The 27,300-nt window shown below is 38.1% G+C and overlaps 2 protein-coding genes across 3 annotated transcripts in view; one reads left to right on the plus strand and one right to left on the minus strand.

Annotated features, from left to right (window-relative positions):
- ext1b (exostosin glycosyltransferase 1b) overlaps positions 1–594 on the plus strand; it is a 151,301-nt gene extending 150,707 nt beyond the window's left edge. The window contains exon 11 of the mRNA XM_028460950.1: positions 15–594. Within this exon, the coding sequence (XP_028316751.1) occupies positions 15–200 (186 nt within the window). The 3' untranslated portion in view covers positions 201–594. The remainder of the gene's footprint in view (positions 1–14) is intronic.
- Positions 595–6,878: 6,284 nt separating this feature from the next.
- LOC114472686 (mediator of RNA polymerase II transcription subunit 30) overlaps positions 6,879–27,300 on the minus strand; it is a 37,703-nt gene continuing 17,281 nt past the window's right edge. For both annotated transcript variants that reach the window (XM_028462004.1, XM_028462003.1), the window contains exon 5: positions 6,879–7,473. In XM_028462004.1, coding sequence (XP_028317805.1) covers positions 7,378–7,473 — 96 coding nt within the window. In that variant the 3' untranslated portion in view covers positions 6,879–7,377. The remainder of the gene's footprint in view (positions 7,474–27,300) is intronic.

Below are 27,300 nucleotides of genomic sequence, written 5' to 3' on the forward strand. Positions count from 1 at the left end.
TTTCTTTCCTCCAGTCTTCGAGGGCTTCCCGCTGGGCCGACCCAGATCACTTCGCTCAGCGGCAGACCTGCATGAACAAGTTCGCCAGCTGGTTTGGCGCCATGCCACTGGTTCATTCCCAGATGAGACTGGACCCAGTCCTATTCAAGGACCAGGTCTCCATCCTACGCAAGAAATATAGGGACATTGAGAGACTCTGACAGCAATGGCGCCCCCTGTGGGGAGACCCCACGCCGGGGGACGCGCGGGATCGAGACTCGGTGGAGAGCAGAAGGACTCGTGCTACGGCGGGATGGACAGTCCCGTCTTCCACTCAGCACATTGCCAATGACCAGGACTGGATGATTCCCAAGCAAACAGTTGGTGTTTAGACGTGGAAAAAAAAAAAAACCACACAAAACAAAAATGCGAACGGACACGACAAACAGAACTGCATGTTTTGCAAATGTGCGAACACGCAGTGCACACTACTGACGACAAGAAGTCCTGCATAGAATATTTTTTTGTACAATAGGAAGGAGGACAGTGTTCCTTCTCCCAGTGGAAGAGAAAGAAAAAAAATCTGACTTAAGCCCCGCCCACTCTGCATCAGGACACAATACTGGACCCACCCATAAACTCCTACCTACAGGTTTTCAGTTGATTTGATTTCTGTACAAATCAACTCTGGTATTACAGACGTTCCTGTGAGGTCTAAAGATTCCACAGAAACTTCACTTCAGAAATCCAGTGAAAACCATCTGTGTGGCCTGTCCCTGACTCGCCCTCTTATGTGTGAACACACTTTTATAAAGTTCTGTTTTTCAGTTATCGCCAAGATGAGTTAGAAAAACATTTTATTTCATGTCCCATTTTCTTCTTTTCTTCTCATATTTCGCTACAGCAGTCACACTTTTCCCATCGTTTTTACCCCACTTACTCTCATCTTCTTTTAATTCACCTTTTAAACCCTCTTTACTTTCACTCCCGTGTGTGTGTGCGTGTTTGTCTGTGTGTGTGTGTGTGCAGAGCCTTGGAAAGGCTCAGTCAACCATAAGCTCTAGCAGAGTACATTTCCCTTCCTTGGAATGAGAGAAATGAATGTTTCTGGAGCAAATGGACCAAAACGTATTTGAAATCTTTTTCTTTTTTTTCATCCCCGGGTCTTCTTGTTTTGCGTTTTCCTTTTATGGAAAGACAGAGTTCGATTTCAGAGGCGTCTTTAGTGTCCAGAATCTTTTCATGCCAGTGCTTGTTGTTGTTGAAATCTTTTTTTCTTATTGGGTGCCATTCTGAATCCAGTGTCTGCCTTGTCGTACATCGAGTTGCCTGTATTGCTTTTGCGCTATCGTAGGAAGATATTCTCGTCATTGCACACACGGCTCCGCTTCCCAACCTCAGTGGTGATATTTTTTTTCAGCGCTGACATACCGGAGAACCTCAGAGCCATTACGTTGACACAAGGTTTTCTACTCCATTTGTCAGGCAGAGATACGTTTAGGCTTCAATTAGGTGTTTCCTTTGGAGAGCTACTTTATTTTCCCGCGGGACAAGCGGTTGATGAAAGCACCAAACATTACGCTGGGCCGCTGTGATGTGAAGGCGGCGACCCGTAAACGTGACCTGCTGGTTAATGACAGCCAAGGGAGAAGCGCGCTTTGTGTCCCACTCACTCTCACTGTGTCCACATCAAACGCTTGACATTTGGAACCCAAAATTCTTTCTCTGTAAATTGATGAAAATGGAAAAACAACCCTCAAACTGCATGGCCTTTCTGCGCCAAAATCTGTTTAGCATGCCAATCAGTTAGCAGTCTCTGACATCCAAAGACTGCTCAATAGGGTTCTTTACTTGTTTACAACAAGCAAGATGACTAATGTGCTTTTAAGTGTTGATTTTTCTCATAACAAAGCTAACGTAATGTAAGCTAATGTAGAGGCTAACAGAATTTATGTTCAGGAACGGAAATAAAATTATGACCTTTTTTTTGCTCTTTATTTATAATCGGGCCCCGACATCACAGAAAAATGCCCCACATGCAAGTTAAGGGACAAAACCACGCATTTACACGTTATTTTTTTTATCGGGGAAACGACCAAAGGAATGTCTAGAAAATGTGACAATTAGACAAATATGTGTAATTCCGCTCATAATCTCATTCAAAATCACTCGCTACATGTAACGGATCAAGTAGTGATCATGATATTCTGTGATTAGAAATACATTTTTATGTTTTGTGAGGTAAAGGCACTGGTACAAAGACAGATATAGCTGTTGGTGAATTGGTACAAATGGGGATGAATTGACCTTGTGACACATGGCAGCAGAAGAACCTACAATCACACGACTCTGTGGAATTTCATGCAAAACAGGAGAGTGATTCATCGGTTGGCAGGTAATTAAAGGTTTCACAACTAATGCTTTGGGACCATATCACATATTTCCATGGGAATTTTCCACTTAAACAGTTAGCTGAGGGTCGAGCATTGTGGCGAATGTCGTTCTAGTGAAGTAATCTCGTGTGGTTTCAGCAAATGTAAAATGATTAACAGTCGTTGACTTTATTAACCTTATTCTATTTTGCATATTTAATACATTAATAGCCAGTAAAGTCAACGATGATGAAACAAAAACAAAACAGAAAAATATAAAATCAAGATGAAAAGTGTATTCCCTAAAATGGAATTTGCGAAATTTTAAAAACGGGAAATCGTTTATTGTTTGTGCATCCTGGGACTTAGAGTTGGAAATGCACTCATTTGCAAAACATTGGAAAAAATTACTCACTCCATGGTTGGTTCATGCGATATCGACGTCCATATCAACTCGTTATCTGAAGCGAGTCCCACCCAGATCGTCCACCTATTTCAAATTACAAACACACACACATTTATTTTTTCAGAGAAAGCTTGTGCGTGAAAAACACAACGACACTTTCTGCATCGCCGAGGGGAGCCGTCTGCTCGTTCCGTTTATTTCCTTCACGCTGTGCACATTAATCCACACAGATGCCGATACACGCTGCTCGTGTTGTGTTTCACTCTGCGTTGGTTTTTCCAGTGGATCCATCCATCCATCACACTCTGGTGTCTCTCTAACACTGAGCTCAGGAGAGGCATTCAGCGTAGAGTAATGTAGACATTGGATAGTGTGTCACCATCTTGGCTCTCGACGTGAGTTAAATTGCGACGCGGAGAAGAAGATGCAGCTGTTTCCAACCACTACTTTATTAAGTCTGGTGTTGTTTAAATTCCAATTAGTTCCTGGTTACACAACAGAGTTTATTCTTCTTCTAATGGAAATGAAATCATCTGTTTGTGACGGATGTCGACTCACAGGAACACCTCTGCATCCGCCTCCGTCTTTGGGCCATGAAGAGGTTGGGTGACATGCGAGATGTTACGTAGAAAGACACAGAGGTTGTTTGTAAACGTGCGCTGGAGATTCATTTGCTTCTTGTTTTGTGCCTTTGAATCAATACGTCAGTTCACTCGCTGATTTTCCAAGTGCAGAAGCCATGATTCCCACATTCACATGTTCCATTCTGTCTTCTTTTTTTTTTTTTCTTCTTCTTATTTTTGTGTTTGAACACTGTTGCCAAGGCGACAACGCGTTACCACTTCCTGGTTCTAAATATTTATCAGCGGGTTGACTGAGTTATGTAACCAGTCAGCAGTGAAAGGTCCATTGAACAGTAAGGACTCCAGCAGTCCTGATGCCCCCCCCCCCCCCCTCCCTGTAAGTAAGAGGCTTTTATAGAGGTCACAAATGAAATAGATAAAATGCCAATTTTGTAAGAATGATTTATAAAAAATAAACTCATATTTGATTATAAAATGTTGTCTTTTTGGTTCTTTTGTCATTGCCTTTAAAGTGGAAGTGAAACGCTTCAAATAATGAATATATTTTGATTAATTAGTAATAAAGCATTTATGGTTTTTGATAGTTTCATGTTTTAATCAAAGTTTTTGAATCTCTGATCTGCTATTTTACGTGTGACGACACCATCTGACGGCAACATACACGCTTCAACAAGTGCAAAGAAGACCCACATAATCTATCAACAAAGCGGGGGAATATTGCTGGGTAATAATAACGGTATCATCCTCCGACGTCACGGCAAAAATAAAGTAAATTACATATATTTTCATTTAAAGGAAATATAAAGTTTATAGGGCCACAAATGTGACTGTCATTTAGAATTGTGCCCAATTTTAGCATTGGAGTCATTTAGTGTTTTTGTTGCCCTATTTTGTTTTGTTTTTTTTTTTGTGATTTTTGAGTAATTTATGTCTGGTTTTTTTATGTATTTTCTCACTCAATTTTTATTTTTTTATATTTTTCTGCCATCTTTGTATATTTCTGTCGTTGTTTTGTGTTTTTAGGGAGTCGGTGTATTTGTCAATTTGTGTATTTTTTGTCGTAATTAGTGTTTTTAGAGTAATTTTTTTGTTGTCATTTTGTGTGTTTTTCTCTAATTTTGTATGGGCTTTTGTGTATTTTTGCTGCTTTATGCATTTTTTTCTACAATGGGGTGTTTCGCTTCCACTTTGTGTGTTTGGAGTCACTACTTTGGGGGCCAAACAATGTTAAACAGACGGCCGTACGTGGGCCCCGGGCCGCCTGTTTCCCATGCCTGATCTACAGCATCGGTCACTCATAGCTAATTTAATGTTAAGAGGAGGCTCTGCTGACAAAACGCTGTTTGCTCATTTTTGTGCATACATTGTCAACAACAAAAACAACCCAGAGTGCGACTCAGCATATTCTCTCATTTGTTTCATCCTGTGCTGATGGCGTGAACGGACGAGCACTCAGCCCGACCTGTGCCTCAGCTAAATGAGAACACACTCCATTTGGACTCTAATAATAATCCTTCAATGCTGACGTAAACCATGCCCAGAGAACAGACTCTAAACATTGATTTTTATATATTAATATTATTTTCCAATGGCCTGAAAACATCACGCTGCTCTAACGCCACATCACATCTGTCCTTCAGCGTCTCTCTAGGGACGATGGCATCATAACACGTCTTTGATCTGATCCTTACAATTTAGTGTTGAATTATTAAACACACCCCAATCAGAACGGGAGTACATCTGTGACTCTACAGCCATTATGAGAACTGTAGATAAATCTCGGATATATCTACTCTGTACATTCTGATCTTCATCAAAATGACAAGAATTTCCTTTCTCCTGTGACCCCACAAACGGCTCCGAGGTTGGTATTCTAATGTTCCGACATGTACGAGAGGTGTTTATCAACCCACTGTGAGCTGATTTAAATGAACACTTCTTTTTAAAGACCTCAGTGGGACACTGCAAATAAAATGCATGAGGAATAAATACACTTTAAACAACACAGCTGGAACGACAACAGACATTTTGGAGAAAACCAGAGAGAATCATTGAAAGACAAAGTTCTGAATATTAGCAGGGAATAATTTACTGTTTAAGTCATTAAATAAAAAAGGTTTATGTTATCAGATCTGCTCTAATCAGTGCCGTTACTTAATATTTCAATGAGCTTCTCTATAGTAATGGATTACACGTACTCACGTTACCGTAATTGTGTTGCTTTTATGGGTACTGGTACTTTTTTGGGTATATTTCTAAATCAGTCATTTTACTTGTACTTAAGTAAGTTTTAAAAGAAGCAAAGTAATTACCTACATTTCTACACCCAAACATTACTGAGTAAATTACATATTTTTTTTTGTTTTATAATGATCGACAGACATTTTGAAACTACAAAAAAATGAAATGACCAGACAACAATCAAATGCGTCAAGTCATAGCCGACCAATCAGATTAAACATAACATTCCGCATTAAAACAGCACTGAATGGAGGTTATTTCAGCCTGAGGGTTTGTATTTATTTTGAAATGTAAAATTTATTGTACACTTGACAAACTTACAGATGCCTTCGTGAAAAACAAATGAAGTTACAATTGTGCAAGATTTGGTCTCTTCCTTTTTAAGCTTATACATGAGATGTAAGCAAAATGTATTAGCAAAAATAAACACAAGTGGTGAAAGTAACTAGTAACTTTTACTTCAGTACTATTTCATTGAGCAACTTTTTTTTACTTGTACTTGAGAACAATTTCAATCAAATAACAGTACTATTTGAGTAGAATATATCAATATTTTTTATACCTCTTAGTGACCAGAATCACCATTTAGTCACAGCACGGACACTATTTACAGCAGTGACAACAGTGCTGTCACTAACTTGCTTTTCATTAATCATTGATGTCATTACTGTTTATAGCCTCCATCACCTACAAGCACTTCTACTTTGTTCTCCAAGTTCCTCTTCCTCGTCTTTTGTACCATGATGCAGCGTAAAATGCCACTGATCAGCAGATTTGTTGTTTCATTTGCTTTGACCATTTAAGGTAGAATTTCAGTGTTTCGAGGGCAGGATATGAAGTAAATTCATCTGCGCAGACTTTAGGGTGGATTGTGATTTATAAAGGGAAAATGGTTCCAGATGTGCTCAGCACGGTTTTATAAATCTGAATTGTTTTTGTTGCAGCACATTTTTTAGATTTTCAGTGCACACGCACCTTTAGTATGGATCCTACGCATTGTTCAATAAATGACGCCCCAGGTCTACTCGTGTATAATCGGTGTTCGAGTACACAAACACGCTTCTGGAAAAGTGATCAAAATTTTCCATAAACACACTCCTCAACATTAGTGAAAACCTTTCCAGAAGAGATAAAGTGGTTCTAGCTGCAAAAGTTGGGACTGACATCACTTTTTAAATGGTTTACTAAGAATTAGATGAATGTCACTCAAGTTCATGTGCAAGAAAAGAGAAGATGAGCAACGACCTTTGGGCGTATCAATGAAACGGCAACAATAAATGAAAAAGCAAAGAGTTGTCTGTTTTATTTTTTGTGGATTTTTTCTTTATTTGCGTTCCTCAGTAAAATAAACATTGTTTTAATTACAGCTTCATTTGTCGCTAAAACCACAATGTAGGATTGCTACCCTTGTGCAGACTTTAATTAAGGATTAAATACATCTCATCATAAAAATTTATATATTTATTTATATATGTTTGTCTCTAGTCGTTTCCACACTAATGAGCTATGGCCTACGAATCGGTAAAACACAACATTTCTTGCATTCATAATTTAATTGAAATGTAATATATTGAGGTTTTAAAGCCTTCGCACAGTGAACAGTGTCTCCTCAACACTATCGATCATTATGACCTTTTGTCTCCTTCTGTTGTCCCTCGCATTATGTTATTGTCAAATTTTAACGTTTATTAGTAAAGTGCAGCCTCAGCCAGCTCAGGTGTTACCCTGTAACGCCTCCAGTTACCAGACACATTCAACCTGTGTGTGCGCGTGTGCGTGTGTGTGTGTGTGTAGCTCAGCTCCTGACAGCTAGCATAGAATTGATCTCCCAAATCAAGTTGCGAAGTTGGTCCATGATCTGCTTCAACTGCTGGTTCTTCTGCTTCAGTTTCTGCACAAAGAAAAAAGAAAAAAAAAGACACAACAATGAAAAATGGGGAAATTTTAAAGGTCATGCTACTTTTCACTCATCTCCATTTGTTCTAAGAACCCCAACAACATAGTACTTGAGGTTTATTTTCCCAAACTCGTCTGTTTTCTGGAGTTTTAGCCTCTGAAAATCCACTTTCAGAGCAATTCTCAAAACGGGCTGATTCGTGGCCTACTTATGCATATTCATGAGTAGGCGTGTCTGTAGACGCTAGCCACACACTCTTGTTATTGCTTTCAGCCAAAAAATTGCACATTACAGTAAAATACATGGCTATTTACAGTAAGTGGCTATTGTGATTTTGAGTTAGACAAACAGTTTTATGATGTGAAGGTGGACCTTCATCCTCTCAGCAGCTGAACATCCTCTTCCTCCTCTTCCTCCACAGGGACACACACATCAATATCCTTACAACAAAACTGCACCTTGATAGTGATGTGCCCCGGATTATACCATCTATCATTCACAAACACAGCCAGACGCCCTTCTTTCCGCTTACAGATCTCCGTCATCCGTTTAGTCACCGCATAAAAGTTGGAAGCCGTCCAATTCCAAAACCGTGTCCGGTGCTAGAGCTGTGAGCGATGAATCCATAAACATCCCTGCACGACAACCCTGTCGTTTCCTCCTCAGTTCACGAGGGATGTCGGGTCTCGCTGCATCGGCTGGTGTAGCATTAGCACGTAGCGCTTACAGCTGATGGGTGTAAACAATGGGGCCGTGGCTCCGAGCAGTGGCTCCCGACACGATCGCAAAGATTGTAGACACAAGCAGCAGAAAATGTGGTGCAGTTTGGGCGTCCAGTAGTGCAGTTTGCATTTACATATATGGCAATAAATTATATTAAGCAGTGTTTGTTGTTATAGCTGTAAGATAGTTTGCGAGGGAGGAGCTCACATTCTCGGAGGCATGTATTATGGCCATGGTAGGAGGAGAGAGGATTGTCAGGAGGAGGAGTTTCGTCACATGCCGGGCAAAATCTAACTCGCCCGTTTAAAGCTGACATTTTACAAAATGCGGAATAACAAGGGAGGGAGGAAACAGAACTTGTTCAACTTTGGCCATCTGAATGAGGCTAAAGGGATTATATCACTTTAGCAAAACCATTATAAAGTGAACTTTTCATACCTCCCCTTTAACACTAATAAAACAAATAATTATGTATCTAAAATTATTGGTAATTATACAACAGTTAGTTCTGACCAAATAATTTGATTGAACAGGAGACAACAGCACTGGGACTTCTTACAGACATTATCACTTCACTGTTTAGGCGTTCTAGTAACCTAATCCTCGTCATTAGCATGAATAAGGAGTTATGAAGGCTGTTATTAAGTGTCGTTATTTACCCTAACCCCACTAGATCCCTCCACCTAACCCAAAAAATGCCAACATAGCTCCAAAGGTGTCACAATTTAGCAATTGACACCTTATTCATGACAAATAATGACAGCGTAATATCAGCCGTATGTATAAAACTCCAAGTCAAGTGTTACCACATTTGTATATTAGCACAAAACAAAAATCACTTTTTAAATACTAATAAATTGGTAAATAAACAAAAAAATTGACAAATTAATAAATAAAATTATCAATATATTGCAAAATAAATGAATAAATCAGTAAACAGACAAATGAACAACCTATTGCTAAATAAATTATTAAATTGGTAAATAAATAAATAAAATGCCCCGCAACCATGAAAACTAAAAATGGATGGCTGGATGGATAAATAAAATGATAAATGTATTGCTAAACAAATGATTACATTGGTAATTAAATAAATAGTGTAAGGATTAATGGGCTTTTTAAATTGTAGGGTTGTGTGTGTATCTACCTTCCAAAAAACAACCAAATCAAATACAATCATGTCAAAAAATGTTAATAAAGAAATTTAAGGAAATTAAAGATGAGTAAATCTAAGCAGTAACCATCTCCACCCTTAGTGACTCTTTCAGTTGACTCCATCACTCTTCACCTGCGCTAATCGCTGAGCTCACGTGCACACATCTGGCCTGCTGCTACATCAAAGCGGAGCAAATGGTCCGTCACTCAGGGCTTTGTCTGCTCAATGACTCTGAATGTGTTCCAGAGATCTCTGAGTCAACATCTGACACGGACTGAAGCACCTCGCTGCCTAAGCCTTTTTCGACGTAAACAATGGCTCCTGAGCCGCTGGCGCTGCGGGACAAATACAAAGTGCACTTGTCAACCTGTGAGGCATCTTTGGGAAAGTTACAAAGACATTTTTACCCACAACAGCTGGAGGCTGGAAGCGTGGAGGAGAAGAAAGGAATTACAGGAGCTACTGTAACTGCACTGCAGTGAAATCTATTAGATTATATCATCCACCCTCTCTCACTAACATCCTTTAGCCTTTAATAATTAGCCGCCTTTTAGCAGTGCAGATACAACCTTGAGTAATCAATTTTACGCAGCACTTTTAATATCAACTGTTCAGCTGATTATCCTAAAGATATTCCAGAGTGGAACATGTGATTGTCTTGTATTTGCTCTCTCTCTCTGACTGATTCTCAAGCTCTCTCACTCTCTCTTTTTAATCTCCTTTCTCTCCCTCATTTATACAGAGTGTATGTGTTATTATGGATGACATTAAGCGTGCATGTATATAACATTTTAAAAAGACTCAGACTTTTCTCTACTTCTTCTTCATAGTTTTAAGATGTAGGAAGAAAGTATTACCGGTACCTGGAAAACATGAAAAAGGCTGAGATTTTTATTCATAAACTGATAACTACGAGGCATTTGGTCTTTACATTACTTTTAATCTAATTATGAATCTGTTGACTTTGTCTCAAGGCTGTGAAGTGTTTAATTATTAATTTGTTCAAATTCTGTGACAAACTTGAACATTTTTTTAGTTTTATTTTTGGATAAAAGTTACAATCAAAGCCTCGATAAAAATAAACAACTTCCTGAAGTGAAAATAAGTACTTTTATATTGAACCACTTATTTTTATTATATCTCTGCTGGAAATTATCAGATAAATCCATAGTGTAAACCTCATAGATCAATAAGTCAAAGATCATTTGCTTGGAAAAAAAACTGATATCAAAGGTTGTATAAATCTCCACTGTAAACACTCTTTTGGGAACATTTTCTGAGAGGTTTTGTGCATTGCATTGTGGGATGTGTAGTGTTTTTACTTCATTTTTACTGTGATGTTTTGTGTTTGCCTCCAAAAACACTGACAATGTGACTTCCCAACACGTTTCTGTTATTTTTTCATGGCCTAATAGTGAAAAAGTCTACATTTACATGTTTAATAGATACCACAAAATATTAAAATACTACAGTGAGCTAGTTGTTAACAAAACCATTGTAAATGAACCATACCGTGAATTAAATATAGTTTACACAGTTGAAAACAGAATTTTTTTTAATAGCATCCTGTATAATTTGAGAGACATCACCATCATTAGCACTTCATGCCCCCTGCAGTGTAATAGTGAAAGTTTTCCAGATATAAAGCATTGAATTGCAGAGCATTGGTATCAAAACAAACGAAAAAAAATGTGATTTACAGGAGGCTGTAACAGAATCAGAGCTTCTTCCAGTTTGTCAGTAAGTACAGCTATCAAACATCTGGGTGTATGAAGGTAATATAAAAACAGGAGAGGTGAGCTCATGCTAATTCACTCTCTAAGGTGTATTTGTTCCACGTTTGGCCAGAGGACAGGCTGGTGTTTTACAACGTTGAGTGCACTTACAGTAGGAGCTTATAAACGGGTCACACGAGTGTGTTGGTGAACATTTTGTGAGCATGACATGTCGACAGATTGAACCTTTTGGCTCTGCTGTGGGAGTGGAATTAAAACCCAATCCCCCTCCATGTAACTTCTTGGCATGGCAAACATGTCAGAGTTCTTGCCAGGGTTCAAGTTTCGTCCAGCAGGTAGGGTTTTCTGCTGTGAAGCCATGGTTGTTTTGGGTTTATGATCTACATCCTGTTGGTACAATAAACACCAATGACATTTTTATTTACTACAGTAAATATTTAACTAATTAATTACTCCCGACTTAAAAGTAGATTAAGAGTAAGATGCATATTTCAATATTTGCAAATTGAAATCAGTTTGTCCTCTGTGTGCGTTGGCCAGGAGTTTATCATATTTAGCAGGTGCTGGTCTAAAGAATGGATTTTGATGGGGAGATACGAAGGAATGAGCCCACGAGGTGATTTATAAGGTGAATCCTACTCAATCTTGAACTACACTCGAGGTATTTGAAGAGACGCCGTGGAAGGAATGACATGTTCTTGCTTGTGTTTTCCAATTATTCATCTTCTAATCCCACTTCTTTTATTTTTTATTTGGCAGAAGTCGAGCCGAGCTTACTCAGTTTGAACACGTTGCCAAACCATCACAAGGAAAACATAGTGATAGATAGGGAACAGCACTTACACATTTACTGCAGTGATATACAGTTAGGGACTCCAGTAAATACAACATGTGGTTTTTGGTAAAGTGATTAAAGAAAATTTCATTTGCAATGCCTCATAGTGTCAGTGCATGTTTTGGCCACTGGATTTTGCATTCAAAAAAGGATAGTAAAAAAAATTTAAATTTAAAAACATTAAGGTTGAATTCCAAGGCTTTTTTTGTTTATTAGGGTGAAGAAGGTATATACAAAACTTTAAAAACTGGTTTCTATAAACAAAAATGAAATGTTAAAACAAAAAACTTTTTTTTTCCCTATTGTGCAACCTGGAAGTTGCCATTTTCAAAGTAAGAGTGCTTTGACTGAGGGAGATTTTTGGTCATGTTATTGTTTCAATGTTTTTACTGATGATTTTAAAAGTGTTTTCCACTGATTTTATTGTTCATAATGATTTTTACGTAAAACACACTGAGTTGCCTTGTGTATGAAATGCGCTCTACAAATACATTTCCCTTGCCTTGCCATCCCTATGTAGGAGAGAGAAAGAGTTTCAGTGCTTTCAGCGAATTTCAAAAACATTGTGTCAAAGGGGAAATAAAACTATTCCACCCCCACGTTGTGTGACGTGTGCAGAGATTTCTGCAGATGACAAAACTTCAAAAATCACAGCACGCTAAGGCTCCAAAGATTTTTTTTTGCCTCTGCTATAAAAACCACATGTAGAAGTCTTATTTTGGCGCTGCTCAAATGTGCTCTTACTTTGAAAACAGCGACTTCCGGTCACACAATGTGAAAAAGGGATTTTTTGTTTGTTTCTATCTTAAAAGATTATGTTTTTTGTTGATAAAAAACTAAAATAAAAACTTTTTTTTTGTTTTGCTTATCCCTTCTTGACTATGATGAAGAAAAATGCCTTACATTTCAATCTAAATTTTTAAATTGAAAATGTAATAAACAATCATTTTTATGTTTTTAATATTTCTGAACATAAAATGAAATCACCAAAACATACACTGACCCTCTTAGTTTGTATATCAAGTTTAAAACATGCATTTCCAAACATCTTTGTAAAATCTAAGAAAAAGGGTCTGAATTGAAAAACACAAATTAATAAAACTGACAAATGTAGTCCATTATAACAGCCCCAAGCTAAATCACAGACAGTTTTCTATGGAATTCAATAATTTAAAAAATAAACAACCTAATCTCATAATCATTAAATTGTAACTTTTTGACGAATGACGTTGAGATGACAGAGTTAACGAATCGACTTTAATCTAAATATTTGCACAGAGAAAGACGGAGAGATATGTAGATAGAGGAGGATGAAAATGGGAGGGACATAGCTAAAGGGAGTGAAGCCGTGCTGTCACTCAGGATTCCTCCTCTAATCCGCCCTGTCGCTGGAAACTCAAATCAGAGCTTTGACGCCAACGGATCTGGTTGGGAATTACAAGTGTAAGTGTCTGTGAGTGAGGGGAAAGGATTAGAGAGGAGAGGGGGATAATGAAAACGAATGAGAGGAGGAGAAAGATGGCAGAGCAGCAGACCTTACATCCAGGCACAGAGCATGTATAGATTTTTCTTGAGTGTAATTCCTGTGCATCTCTAATATTAGCACAAGTCAGAAACAGCGCTCTGCCATCACCCATACACCATTTACTCATTTTAGCATCAATAGATATTCTATCTTTTTATTCCTTTAACAAAGTTAAAACCTGAGAAGTCGGTCTCTAACATTCACACTTAATACTAAAGCTGGACTTTGGTAAAAATAAGCCAGTTTTGAATGTACACAGCTCAGTTTTTAAGTAGGGGTGATTAATCAACCCAATTTCCTTAATTGGTTCAGATTATCAAAGTCTTGATTAGATTATGAACTGATTTTTGATTATTAATAATTATCGTTTTGATTTTTTGTTATTGCAGATCATTATTCCTCTATTTATCATAGGCAGCTGCTGAATTATTTGATTTCTTTTTGAGAAACAACTCACCATTTTGAACATTGTCAAAATCAGTGTTTCTCAAACTTTTCTGGCTCAAGTACCCCCTTTTGTCTGACTAGAACATTAGAACATTCTAATCAAAATCATTTCTATCATCATTTTGTGTGTTTTTGGTGTCATTTTATGTATTTTGTTGTTGTTTGTCTGTTCTTGTCATTATTCAGTATATTTTTCTCTTATTTCGTGTATCTTTTTGTCGTCTTCGGGTGTTGTTAGTATATATAAAATATTCTCTCTCAGTGTGTGTTTTTGGTGTCGTTTGGTTGTTTCTTATGTCATTTTCTATGTTTCTCTGTTTTTTGTGTATTTTGTAGTGGTCTTGTGTATTTTTCTCTCATTTACTGTGTCTTTGTTGTCGTTCTGTGTTCTGTAGTCAGATTTGTCTGAGGTCCGGGTATGGAACTATAAACTCATGATTTTCAATGACATGATCACGATTAATATTTAAAAAAAAAAAAAAAAAAAAAAATAATCACGATTAATAAATAATGGATTTTTTCCCACCACCCTGAGTGACTAAACAAACTTATCATAGACTTGCTTCTTACAGATTTCTAGGCGACAAACTCGGCCAAAATAAAGAGGATTTCAGTTTGGTGTATTAACTGCTCAGACACGCTCCACATAACTATTCCATAAAGAAGTTTTGATGTAGCCTCATCAAAACCAAAAGAATAATGGTAGCGATAAAATCCCACACCATACTAATCAGAAATATCATAGAAATGATTGAATCCTCCAAGTGCTGAAATGTAATTATCTTTTATCACTTTACTGATATCACAAAGAGTGAGTTTACAAACCCTGGAGCTGATTGGTTCTGCTGCTGTATTTTAATCAGTGTTTATTTTTGCCCATAAAATAAATAAACACAAGCGCTCTAAAATTTTATTTGATGATGTTTGTATGGTGAAAAAAGTTTTTACCCAAGGAAAATGACTGATGGGCATGATGGGGGATAATTGCCACTTAAAATCTTGGAGAAAAAAAACTAAAAAACACGAGTGAATTTTGGGAGAAGTAAGGAGCTTAATGTGCTTGCTGGCCTGGGAAACCCAGTGACGCTAAATGGGCCCAGGTTTACCATCTGACAGAGTATCCACAGGGAGCGAAGCCAAGCGGCTTTAATTTGCCTGACATCAGTTAAAGCCTTAATTGACTTTATAAACTTTATGGCTTTATGTCAACAGGAGGGTTTTAAGTGCCAGTGTATCTGCGTTTGGCATGGCTCGTCCCAAAGGAAAGCAGCACTTGAAAGGTTTTCTGAAGACAGATAAAAGCCTTCTTTTTCAGTGATGGCAGGAATACAATAGCCATGTTTTCATCCTTGCATACACCCACCGGTTGGGTGCGTTGACTGCTTCCTCAGCACTGAGGTGGAAAGCCTGCTGTGTCAGCCGATTGTAGCAGAACGCTTTGCAATCGATCGAGTATTTGAGGCTAGTGGCCTCCTCTCTCACTCCTAAGCACTTGAGTCTCTGCCAGGTACCTTCATCGATTGGGCTTTCCTGATATGGTTTCCACTGATAATAAATGACGAGCACAGAGGTGGGAGTACTGTTGCTTTAAAAGTCACCATGCACAGCCTGAGAGTAAAAATAATGTGTTCACAAAGATATGAATTCACTTTCCCTCCTTTTATTCTTTTTGGTCTTTGCTTTAAATAAGCTAATGAAATCAGCAACCGGAGGGACCAAGTTCATAATTAATGCATGAATCTATTCTTAGACAGCAGTAAATTAGACACACTGCCTTAATGGATTTTAACTAAATGAAAATGTCTCATCTTTTAGGTATGATAAGATATCTACTGGATGAAACTGATTGAGAAAGCTTATTGTGCAACTTCCTCCAGAACTTTATCGAAGGCACTGGACCTAACGCTAACTATTAGCGGATAGGACGATACAAGATAATGCGATATTAAAACGTGATAAGATGTATCGTCAAGGGTACCGAGTGGTATCGTGAATGGGGGAGGAGGGGATATGAACCACACAATCTACAACCCATTATATTGTTAGGTTTGTTTTTTCTATTACTCCAAATAAGTTGAAAAGGTCAAAAACAGGAGTAAGTATGTAAGTATGTCTCAAGTTCATGTTGAATCAAGAGATAATTGATTTTTTGTTTTAATCTTTTCCAAAATATAATATCATCTATGATGATGTGCAATGGCATAAGAGAGAGAGAGAGAGAGAGAGAGAGAGAGAGAGAGAGAGAGAGAGAGAGAGAGAGAGAGAGAGAGAAATTAACTGAATCTGTATTTTTCGACCCTGGGGGTCGGACGGGTCACCTAGAGTGGTCGCCTGAAATTTCTGAAAAATTTAAATAGATTTTTAATTTTAAACACAATCTAGAACACCTGTATTTCTATACTTTCACTTTGTGAAATATAATTCTAGTTCAACTAAAAAATATCTGAGCTCAAACATGATCAAAAACTGCTTCTAGAAAAAAAAAGTCTGGGGTTGCCAGAAATTCTTGATATCAAAATGGGGTCAAGATCCAAAAAAGGTTGGGAACCACTGCACTAAATACTGTTTCATTCCAATAATTTACAAAATGAGATTTGTCATCACTCATTCATTCCATCATTATGCTCCTTAGTTGTTTTTAAATAGTTTTCTAGGTGAAATGTTGTAGTTGGACAAAGGGATTCAGAAATAAGAGAAAGGGGGTACTTGGGCCAATAAAGTTTGAGAACCACTGGTCTATCGCATCGTATTGTCAACTCAGTGTATTGTAACCCCCCAACTATATATTCTTGGACCGAATGAGCAAATTTGGTGCAATTGTTGGCTCCCAATTTGAAAACTTTATTTTTTTATGCAATGTCTTCTAAAACACATGACAAAACACTATATATGAATAATTTGCTGCAACAGTGGCAGATTGAGTAGTTAGGCAATACTCGAAGGCTCAGGTTTTATGTGTTGGTGTAAAGCAGTGTCAAACATCTGAAGGCTTCCCCATCTGCTTAATTAGAGGTCGTTCACTTCTTGACATCTATGCTGCTAACTAATTAAATTACAGCATGGCCAGAAAGAGGAAAACAGAATTTGGAAGGGCAGCTGATGACGTGCGAGCACTCTGTTTATGTAAATTGTGTATGTTCTGTTTGAACGCGCATAGAAAAAAATTCAAGCTAGCATTTTCAGAGCAACCCTCCACACACATCACCCAATCTTGATCTCCAGTCTGACAGGATGTCGTTTTTTGTATCTTCCTCAGATGTCTATCAAGCTTGCGCCCACACCTCCTTTCTCCTTGCATTCTGCTTTAGTAAACGTAAAAAGTAAATGTACTTTAGGGGTTTGTACTGGGCAACAGAAGCTACTATTGAAGATATAAAAAATGTTCAACAGTTATTTAGTCAAAACCATCCTGTGACTCAGTGATGTGTTAAATTGGTACAATCACTCACAAATACTTAAAATCTGCTCCCGTGTGGCACCTTTCCAGCAAAGTTGGATTAGATCTAATTGCTTCTATTATGATAAGAGTGAAGGCAGTGATGGTTGGAAGAAAGGGGGGGAAAAAAGAAGGCAAGCAGATTTTTGCAGAGATTAAAAAAGAAGAAGGTATTTTCTAACTTAAAGCCGTGTGAAGTGTTGTTTATCGAGGGCAAAAAAAGAGAGAACTGAGGTTGAAATGAAAGTGAGCTCGTTACTTTGAAGTCACCACCGTTAAATCTTAAAAAAAAATGTTTCGAGTAGACAAAGCACTTTCTCAAGTTCACATATCCAGATTTCTGCCAGTACCTGAGCAAGCAGCTTTCCTTTTGCTAAATAAAACAAAAGAATGAAAGAGATGACAGGGTTTGACGCAAAAACACGCCAGGCTTTCAGGTGATGTAAGACGGCCTTTGGCAGTGGCAGCGTCGATTCCTCAATCAGCCTCTGAAAACAAACCCTGACTACTGCTAAATGTGGAAACGAACGTGCTTTATCACATCCTTTACATCCCTTACACAGCACAAACACCAGACTGCATTTATTTGTGATCTGTTCTTTGTTTTTATGGCTCAGTTAAAAGGTGTATTATTTTTGGTAAATAACATCCACTTCATGGCTTGATCTAATTTTCAATTATGCCTTTTTAAATATTATGAAGTTACTCACATCACATGAACCTGCATGTGATATACAGTTTGGTCAACAAGTTAACTGAATACAAACATTCCAAAGTGGAGAAAAAAAAGAACAAAACCGTTGTTAATCACTAAATAAGATGCATACATATTCACAATGTAACCTTGAATTCTATTTACTTCTACACCATAGGGGTGTAACGATCCATCGATCTGGATCGGTTAAGCTACGATGTAATCAAGTCCATACTTTTTTGTTTTTGTTTTTTAAAGTATGAATTTTGTTTAAATGTCTGAAACGTAATTTAAATAAAAAATGCTTGGTATATTTTCCAGCTTTCGGTGAAATGTAACCGACTCTGTTAAATGGGTATATAATATTGTCTTAAATCGATCGAAAGCCACTGAATGGAAATCAAATCGCTGCAGACTTTGTGATATTGGCAAAAACCGTACCATCATCCAAAGAAAAGATTTCATATCGTATCGTCCTGACGGTGGTGATTTACCACCCTACTACAAAACACAGTGTCTAATGCAAATAAACATAAATGTAAAAGTGAAAACATTCCTTTGTGATTGTGTTCTTTTGACTTTAATAGGTGAGGAAAAAGTCGATGCTTAAATCATCACAATTTTACTGCTTTTTCTGGTTCATTCTTACTGTTAAATACAGCTGATGCTTTGTTTGGAGAGGACATAACCCCTGTAAACTATTGATATAATCCCCTCTTTGCTGCCTACTAAGTTTGACTATTTCTAAAGAGTATAGAGTACATTACTTTTGAGTAAATGACCTCCATATCATAGTGAAAAATCCAGCCTTTCCTTATGCCTTGTAGCCGGGCCGCGCCCCGCCCCAGGCATTGATTCTTTTAAAGTTAAATGAAAAACATCTCTCTTTCCTGAGACCTTTGGTCCTCCACACAAATTATCCTCTTGCTTGATGTGTCTGCGTCTTACATTTTCCTGTTCCATTTAAAACCACCTCTCGACCTCAGCAAAAAGGTAGAATCTTGCATTAATGTGTTTTCTACAAATATTACCAAATTGCTCTACATCTAGCTGCACAAAGATACCGTTTATGAGCTTAAGGTAACCTTCTTTTCAAGTGGATAAACATTACTGTGCACCACAGTAAAGTAGAACAGAGAAAAAAAAGCATCTGTAATTGCTTCTTACATAGCCCGCGAACACAATGCTACAAAAGGATAACAACTGGGGCTACACTCTAAATGCAACAAAATGCTAGGAAAACATGTATTGTTAAAAGGATAAAAGAGGTCTAATATCTCCCCCACAAAAGCTCAGTGGCTACACTGCCCCTATGACCCAAGAAAAACAATTAAAAAGCCCTTGGCATACAAAGAGCCACTAATGAGCCACATTTGAAGCTGCTAACAAGACAGCGGTATTAGTACCTGCTTTGCACTGCCTACTAATAGTGGTTGGAGGAAATAGCAAAAAGGAAAATGAGAGAGGGAGATGAATTGGAGCACAGGGAGGCTGGTTCTCTCTCTCTGAGGTGGAGAGAAAGTAAAAAAAAGGACCGAGCGGTAACGAAATGGGGGAGACAAAGGATTGAGGATCTGCCAAGAAAATAACAATCCCCCCCTTTCCTCCTGGTCCTATTACAGTTAGGAGGTTGCGTTTGTTTACCATGCACACTAGCCGCCTGCTCTTCAGATAAAACTGACTGTCAGTACTGCTAGAATCCATTATGCACGTTCAGAGGAAAGCCAGACAGTGGCTGGCTGTTCTGTTTGAAATTACAAACATCCACTTGCTTTTAATTTCTCCCTTTCTCATTTGAATAAAGAGGACAGACAGTAATTAACAGGGTATTTAAAAAGCAATGCTGTGAGCGATGAGGAAAGAGGAGGAGGAGGAGGACACGATGGGTGGGGGTGCATTGGAGACAGAGGTGGTGGCAATGGAGAGGGAAAGATAGGAACTAGAAGAGGCGATGGAGAAAAAGAGAGGAGCTGTGGAGAATTAATAACAGAACAGATCTCTCCAAGGCCTCCTTAATGGGCAGTGACAGGAATTTATTCACACTTAGTCTGGTATTAAATCAAAGGCAAGGCAAGTGGCAGCAGCAGGCTGCGGCAGTGGGTGGGATCAGGTGGAGCAGAAAGGACGACGGTGTTTTCTGGTGTGTTTCACAGGTAAAGGATTAAAATCTCCTGCAGCTCCTTCCAACATGGACGGGGTCGTTGTTAAAGGCCTTCAAGGATGGATGGCGGAATAGATGAGAACAAACCATGAGTGATGTGCCAGGCTGTCCTACACCACAGATGGAATGATTTTCAAGTGGTGCAGGGAGCCTCTGTGAATCATTCCATCTCCATCTCTAGCCAGTCAGCCAGTTCGTCAGTGTGGTAGAAAGGTGGATGGTTCCCAGTGATTAAAACCTAATTGCAACAAATCCGATGTGGTTTGGCTAATCATCCACATGGATTCTAATGACTGTTTGGTTACTGGAAATGAAGATTTTCAAAAAAGGTTGGCCAGGGTGGAGAGTTTTTAAAACTATGTTTGCAGTGTTTCCATGAGGATAGGCAATTGGTGGATTATATGAACAAATAAGTCTTTCATTGTCATGAGCCAAAATGAGTAATGGGAGTATACTTTTTTCCAATAACCTTGTTGACTCAATTATGTAATTTTGAGCTGACCTAATGTTGGTATAAGACTTGTTTAAGAAAGCTAATTACTTATTCCTAGAAGGTTAATCAAGAGTTTAACAAATGTACTTGCTTCGTTTGTTACTCTTTCCAGATAATTAATTTTCAGTTTTATTTTCTGTTAACTACATACTTGAAGTTAACGGTTTTTGCAGTATTGTACACTTAAAGCTGCTCTGGACAATAATTTATATCAGATAACGACGTATAGTGTAGACCTCACACATCAAAAAATCGAAGATCATTGTTCATAAAATTATGTATAGGTTGAAATTCCTGCTCAAAGGCCTGTATTGACCTATGCTGTAAACACTTGGTTAATTGACATTGTCAGAAAAGTTTTGCACATTGCATTGTGAAAATTGGAGTCCGGTAAACGGATGAATAGAAGTCTTTTTTCCAAAGTCTGTGACCCGAAAAAATTTGTGACCATTTCTTGGCGGTAGAGAAAAACAGTGCTAAACCTCTTCATAGCTATTAAGGAGCTAATTACTCCTCCTTAAACATGACGCTGCGGTGGGTGAAGTAAATGCAGACTGGAGAAAAAATTAAAAACTTAAGGGGGAGTAAATGTCCGCCGAGAAACCGCAGGGGTTGGAACTGTCGCCACACACATTTTTTCGGGTCACAGATTTTGGCACAACACCGGCACTCGGCTGCCACTCGGCTTAGCTTCGGCTCTTGGTGATGTCATCGACTAGTCGACATCAACTAGTATGCACATAGAGTCGACCTATAAAACAATGTAGTCGTTCAACCCCAAGTAGAGACCAGAAAAAAATGTTTTTCAGAATATAGAACCTTTAAGAGAATAATTATAATTCTTCTAATAATTTTTCTCAAATGAACTTGGTGCTAGCACACAAATTTACTTCAACTACAAATCGTCACCTATTACAATCAAAATAAATTAGCACAGTCAACATCCACTGTGCATATAAAAGTACACAGTTCTATACCTGCTCAGGCTCTGCAGTATTTTGCCCGTTCAAACCCACATGAATTTTAATACATATGGTCACAGAGGGTGGTTCCCGTAAAAGACACTTGTGGGGAGTGATTGGAGCAATGCCTCTCATCTCCTCCTTCTCTAACTTTGGGCAGATTGCATCACCATCCATCAGCCTGACTCTGACAAACAGCAATTACCCCAATCGACAGATAACAAGAGCAAAGCTATCACTCACAGCCAGGACGGCCCATAAAGCAGTCAGTCATTACCATAGAGGAGACATTTATCTGCTTTTCCTACAACTATAAGCCCTCCTTCTACCACCATCCCACCCTGTTCTGATCTCTACTGCCTGCTCACAATAACCATTTAAGGAGTCCCTAAGGTTGTGATGTTAGGTACTTCCAAGCGGTAATCATATGAATATAACTGATAAATCCACCACCATCCACTGATGGATTGCAGGGTGATGTGCCATTCAAGGATTTATTTGTCATCCCCACACCTGACCATTGCCATTCAAGGATTTCAGGATTCAAGTTTTTAATTTGTCCCGGTGCGGACCAAAATACGGAACTTGTTCTGGTATCTGGAAAGGTCCCCTTGAGCAAGGCACCAAAACCCAACACTGCTCCAGGGACTACAGATGAAAAATAGCCTTTAGGCAAATGCTGGAATATTTACAGAAATGTATATTAATATCCACTGTCAGTATATAAAAAATTAATTAAAAAAACATCCACCAGGTGTTTCCATGCAGGCAGACCTGCTAATACTGTATCATATTTTTCTGCAGCTTGTGCCTTCTCCTCGCCCTTCTCTCTCTTTTCTTTTTCAGGTGTCTTGAAGCTGGAGCTGGTTCCAGGTCCTGATCTGTGGTTCACAGCTCAACTAGTCTGGGACACTTGGATGTTCTATCTCTCTATACTGTTCTCTCTTCTTTCTATCTACTAACCTCAACCAGTCGAGGCCAGGTTCTCCTGAAGATTTAAAAGTTAAAAAGGAGTTTTTTCTCCCCACTGTAGCAGAGGATTATTCAGGTGGATTTGTTGGGGTTTTTCTTAAGAATTTTATACTTTTATTGAATTAAAAACATTTCTGTCAGTTTTTGTATGAACTTTTTCAGACTATCAATACAAAACATTAGTTATGTGTTCTTATATTTATGATATATTAAACATCATTAACTATCTTTAGCTGTATTTTTGTCTGAAAACGCACTACATGTATGAAAATTATTACATTGTTATTGATGTGATACTGACAGCACTTTGGGTTCGCGGCTAGCAATGTTGCTAACCTGAAGCTGTTAGCGAACTGGGGCTTTTTTGTGATCGCACTCCATGTTCTCATCATGCTTGCATGGTTTTCTCTGAGTATGGCACAGAATGTTTTCGATTTTTTCTTTTTCTGCGTCCTTCGCTGTTTCCAAACATTACTTGTTGGTCTTTGTAATAACTATTTTTAATACAAGAAATGTTCATTTTCTTTTTGTACCCAACTCAACCCATGATGAAACAGATGAAAAACAACAACTACTGTATTAATTGCAACAATTTTTTTCACTTATAGTTTACTTAAAAATGTAAAATGCAACATTGAACAAAGATTTCCTTTTGTATTCCTATAATTTGTTAGGGTAATAACGTGGATTCTTGATCTACTACAAGTCCTACACATTTATTATAGTCTCCAATAGCAACATTCTTTTTTTCTTTAAAGGTATGGAGACCAACCTTTCCTATTGTCTGTAATATGTGGTTTATGTAACATAATGACTGAATAAATAATACTGTTGTGTTTACCAATTCCTACCATGCTGGTACAAAAACTTGTTTAAAAAAAAACACTAAAATGATTAAAGTAATACTTAATTACCAGAATACCAGCCCCGGGCAACTGTGTGAATATTTATTGTATAAACAGAAAACCTTTCCAATTAGACCTCTGAAAAACAAGGCTTCAATCAAACAGGTTGCCTTTCTCACTCTCTTGGGCAAAACCTTCTGATCTTGCATCAATATTGTTTCAACTGCAGTGGAAAGCTGAAGCTGAACTTCCAGGAATGGTTCTTTGGATGAGGATTAGGTAGCGATTGTGCCGCGACTCAGCGTGGATTTGAAAATCTCTCTTTACATTATTCAGTCTCTTGTGCGTGAAGGGCAGACGGTTCAAAAGCTCGGCTCAGATCCTGCTTTTCACTTAAATGGCAACAAGGGCAGCGTCTGCTCCAAGGTTATTTCACTTAATGCGGAACCTTCAAAACTCTCAGGATCACATTCTGTCAAAATCCAATTGTGTTGCAAATCAACAGGGCCCGAAAGACGCTTGGTTTCATTGTTCATTATTTACAGCAGCGAGTGAAAAAGAATTTTGATAGAAGTCGTCTTTTTGAAGGAAAGAAATCTACTCATGGCGTTTCTGAAGGAAGACTAAAAAAGTGTGACATATCAGCTGCAGACTTTGCAGCTTGCTTGCACTTATCTTTTCACTTATGCATCAATCTTCCGTCTCTGTCAACCTCCTGCTATACAGACAGAATCGTACTTTTGACGCTGCGGCTGAATCACATCAGTTCTGTTATTTCTTTTCAGAACACTATCTAAAAATCTTGACGTAGACAATCGGATGCTTCATTCCACTGTCCATCTTCTCCCGTCTGCTTTTATTTGTCTCTAACTAGCCTGCCCCCTCAATTTTCCACAGCAGTTGATGTGTCACTTCATTTACAATGCACAAAAAGTGTTTGTTTGTTAATCTTTTTTGGGTCCTATTTTAGGATACTTTTATTATGTTTCTTGTTGCCTGCTAGAGCCTTTTCCCTTTTTCTTTTACCTCTCTTCACATATCAACTTTCCCTGACAACACAGCTTTCTGTCTTGTTACCATTTCATCTTAAAAGAGCCTCACCCACCTGAACAAACAATCTCTGCCCAAACTTACAAAGCTTTATTTCTATCAATACAATTTTTTAACCACCATCATTAGTGTTGCAAAGCGGCAGAACATTTCCAAGGAAACTTAAGCTCTGGAATTTTACAAATATTCAAAAATGTAAACTTTTCATGGGAATTATTTATTGCCATTTCCTGGAATTCAGAAGCAGTTTTAAACAACTATCATATCCAAATCTAAATGACCATCCATGCAAAAAAAAAAAAAAATCTAATACGTAACATTTCATCTAGGTTTGGAAAATTGTAAGTTGGAAACTTAATTAACTAAATTGAGGGTTGGACCTTAACGAGGATTTTAATTATACAGTAATTGGGAAATATGTATTTCAGCAACATCTAAAATATCAGCATCAGTCATTTAAAATTACTCTCAATTACTGGTTAATTTCCATCAAAAACTGTTTTGGTGAAAAGTTTATATTTTTGAAAGTTCCCAAAATTCCACCCCTTTGCAACCCAAACATCACACATCAAACACTATTTTATTCTTGGCACCGGAACATCCTACATCTTTTAACTCACTCAGAACGCTCATATCTTGTCAGCGTTTCTACAGCTGATGTCACCATACCACAAGCATCAGCCTTTCTCGTCCTATGCCTTTCGAACTCTATTAATGTGACACAGCTTTAAAATTTTATTCCTTGCCTCTGACGAAAAAAGCTGCCTAGAAAATTCCACCTACACGGGAAGCTGGAGAGCATCATTGCAAATCTGCTTGTCATGACTGAAGAATTATTGAAATAAGGTTTTTTTTTTAAAAAAAATGCAGTTATAACTCAAAAACTGTTAATTTCTCGAAAGAAAAATATGAGTGTTGAAGGAATTTTAACATTTTATAATATTTCACAAATGTTTCTGTGACCAAAAAAAAAAAACATTTCTGAGTTACTCACTAGGTTAATATTTAATAGTTTTGCTTGCCAGGCAGCCAGCCAGGGAGGCATCGAAGCAGTTTGTTCTCTAACGAAATGTCATGACACCCTACGTCTACTATGACCCCTTGTCATTTACAAAAATGCCCTCAGTACTTGAAAAAACTGTGTCCCCTCCACCTTTGAGAAATCCCAAAGGCAGCCTCAATGCTATCAATGCCCAAGGGTGTCAATCGGTGATAAAACAGGGATTCTAACCACTTGAAAAGGCACCATAGTGTGTTTGATTTTAAGTATTTATAATAAAAGCAGGTGAAAAAAAAGGATATCACTTGTCTTGAGATACTACCAAATACATAGCCGAGTTATGCTGTTAATTCAAATACCCAAATAGCACGGCTGTAAAGCATAAAACCCACTTTACGTAAAGTCTTCTCCTTGCAAGTCAGAAAGTGGTTTACAATTCTATCATTGAGGGAACTGAGGTATTAGAGTAGACCATTAGTGGTGCTGAAACCAGTTACACATGCCCATCAACATGATTTAAGTGGTAGAGTGGCTAAAAGAAGTGCAGTATTGCATACAACTCAGAAGGAAAAAGCTCAATCAGACTCGTAGATAATTTTCTTTCCATTTCCAGTTAAAAAGGTTTGTGTGTTTGCATGAACTCTTCTACAACCAGCTTAAATGGGTAGAAGTGGTGAACCTAAATTGCTAGCTACATCAAAGGATGGCGTATGATACAAGAGGTTTAGTCACGTACTTAGTTCTCATAATGTGATGCTGGCCAATTTGTATTTGCCTTCAAGGCAAGGCAAGGCAAGTTAAATGTATTTGTATAGCGCATTTCATACACAAGACAACATGACCAAAAAGTGCAACAGAAAACATTCAACAGCTTAAAATCACTGTCCTCACCAGGATTAATTCTCCCTAGATCAAACAGAAAACCATTTATTCACAGTTACGAGCCATAATTTTTTACTTCCAGATCACTGTCACCTTGGACATCGACGTCCAGAACCTGTTTGTTTACTCGCACCAGATGAACCAGTCGACCAACGACGGCTGCTCCGTAATGGTTCTGCCACTGCACATAATTCAAGGAACAGAAGTACTTTAACAGTGTTTCTCAATACTGTACATGTGCATGTACTGTAGTTTGTTTATTGGAAATACAGAGGACAATATTGATGTAGTAAACGTGACTGGTACAGGTAGGCACATGTATCAAACCATAGGCTGTAAGAAGAATGGACGAGACAAGCTCCCGGGAAAGTGAAGCTTATATTTTTAGAGCTCCCCCTGCTGACTGGCTGCAGTATAGGTCATAAACCCCACCTCCTCAATTTTAACGGATGGGATGTGGGTCAAACTGTAAAGTTAAAATACTCGTTACGTTATCTTTCTCCAAACCTTAGCTCTGCTGTGATCATTAGTTATTATCACCCTACATTGTGTTCAAGTGCTCATTTTTCTGTGAAGTTTGTTTTAAATAAGTTATTTGAAGTTGAAAAACGGGATTTGACGTCATATATGATGATGATTGACAGCCGCAGATCTTGCGTAGCTCTCTTTGTGAATAGCAGTTACGTCATGAAGGAAAGCCGAGACGCCATTAAACTTTTCTGTTCAGTTTATTTCATCTTTTTTAAGCTACTAGTACTAGTACAAACCATGATTTGATCATCTGAAAAAGACGTTGGTAGAATTTCCAGCGTGAAAGATACTTATGTTCTTGACGTAGCTGGGCTGTGCAAGTCATCAGTGCAATACGCTAAATGGGCGGGGCGTGTTACCAGGGCTCCTCCCG

This window comes from Gouania willdenowi, chromosome 11 (genome assembly GCF_900634775.1).
Source record: "Gouania willdenowi chromosome 11, fGouWil2.1, whole genome shotgun sequence".
In the NCBI taxonomy this organism is placed as follows: domain Eukaryota; kingdom Metazoa; phylum Chordata; class Actinopteri; order Blenniiformes; family Gobiesocidae; genus Gouania; species Gouania willdenowi.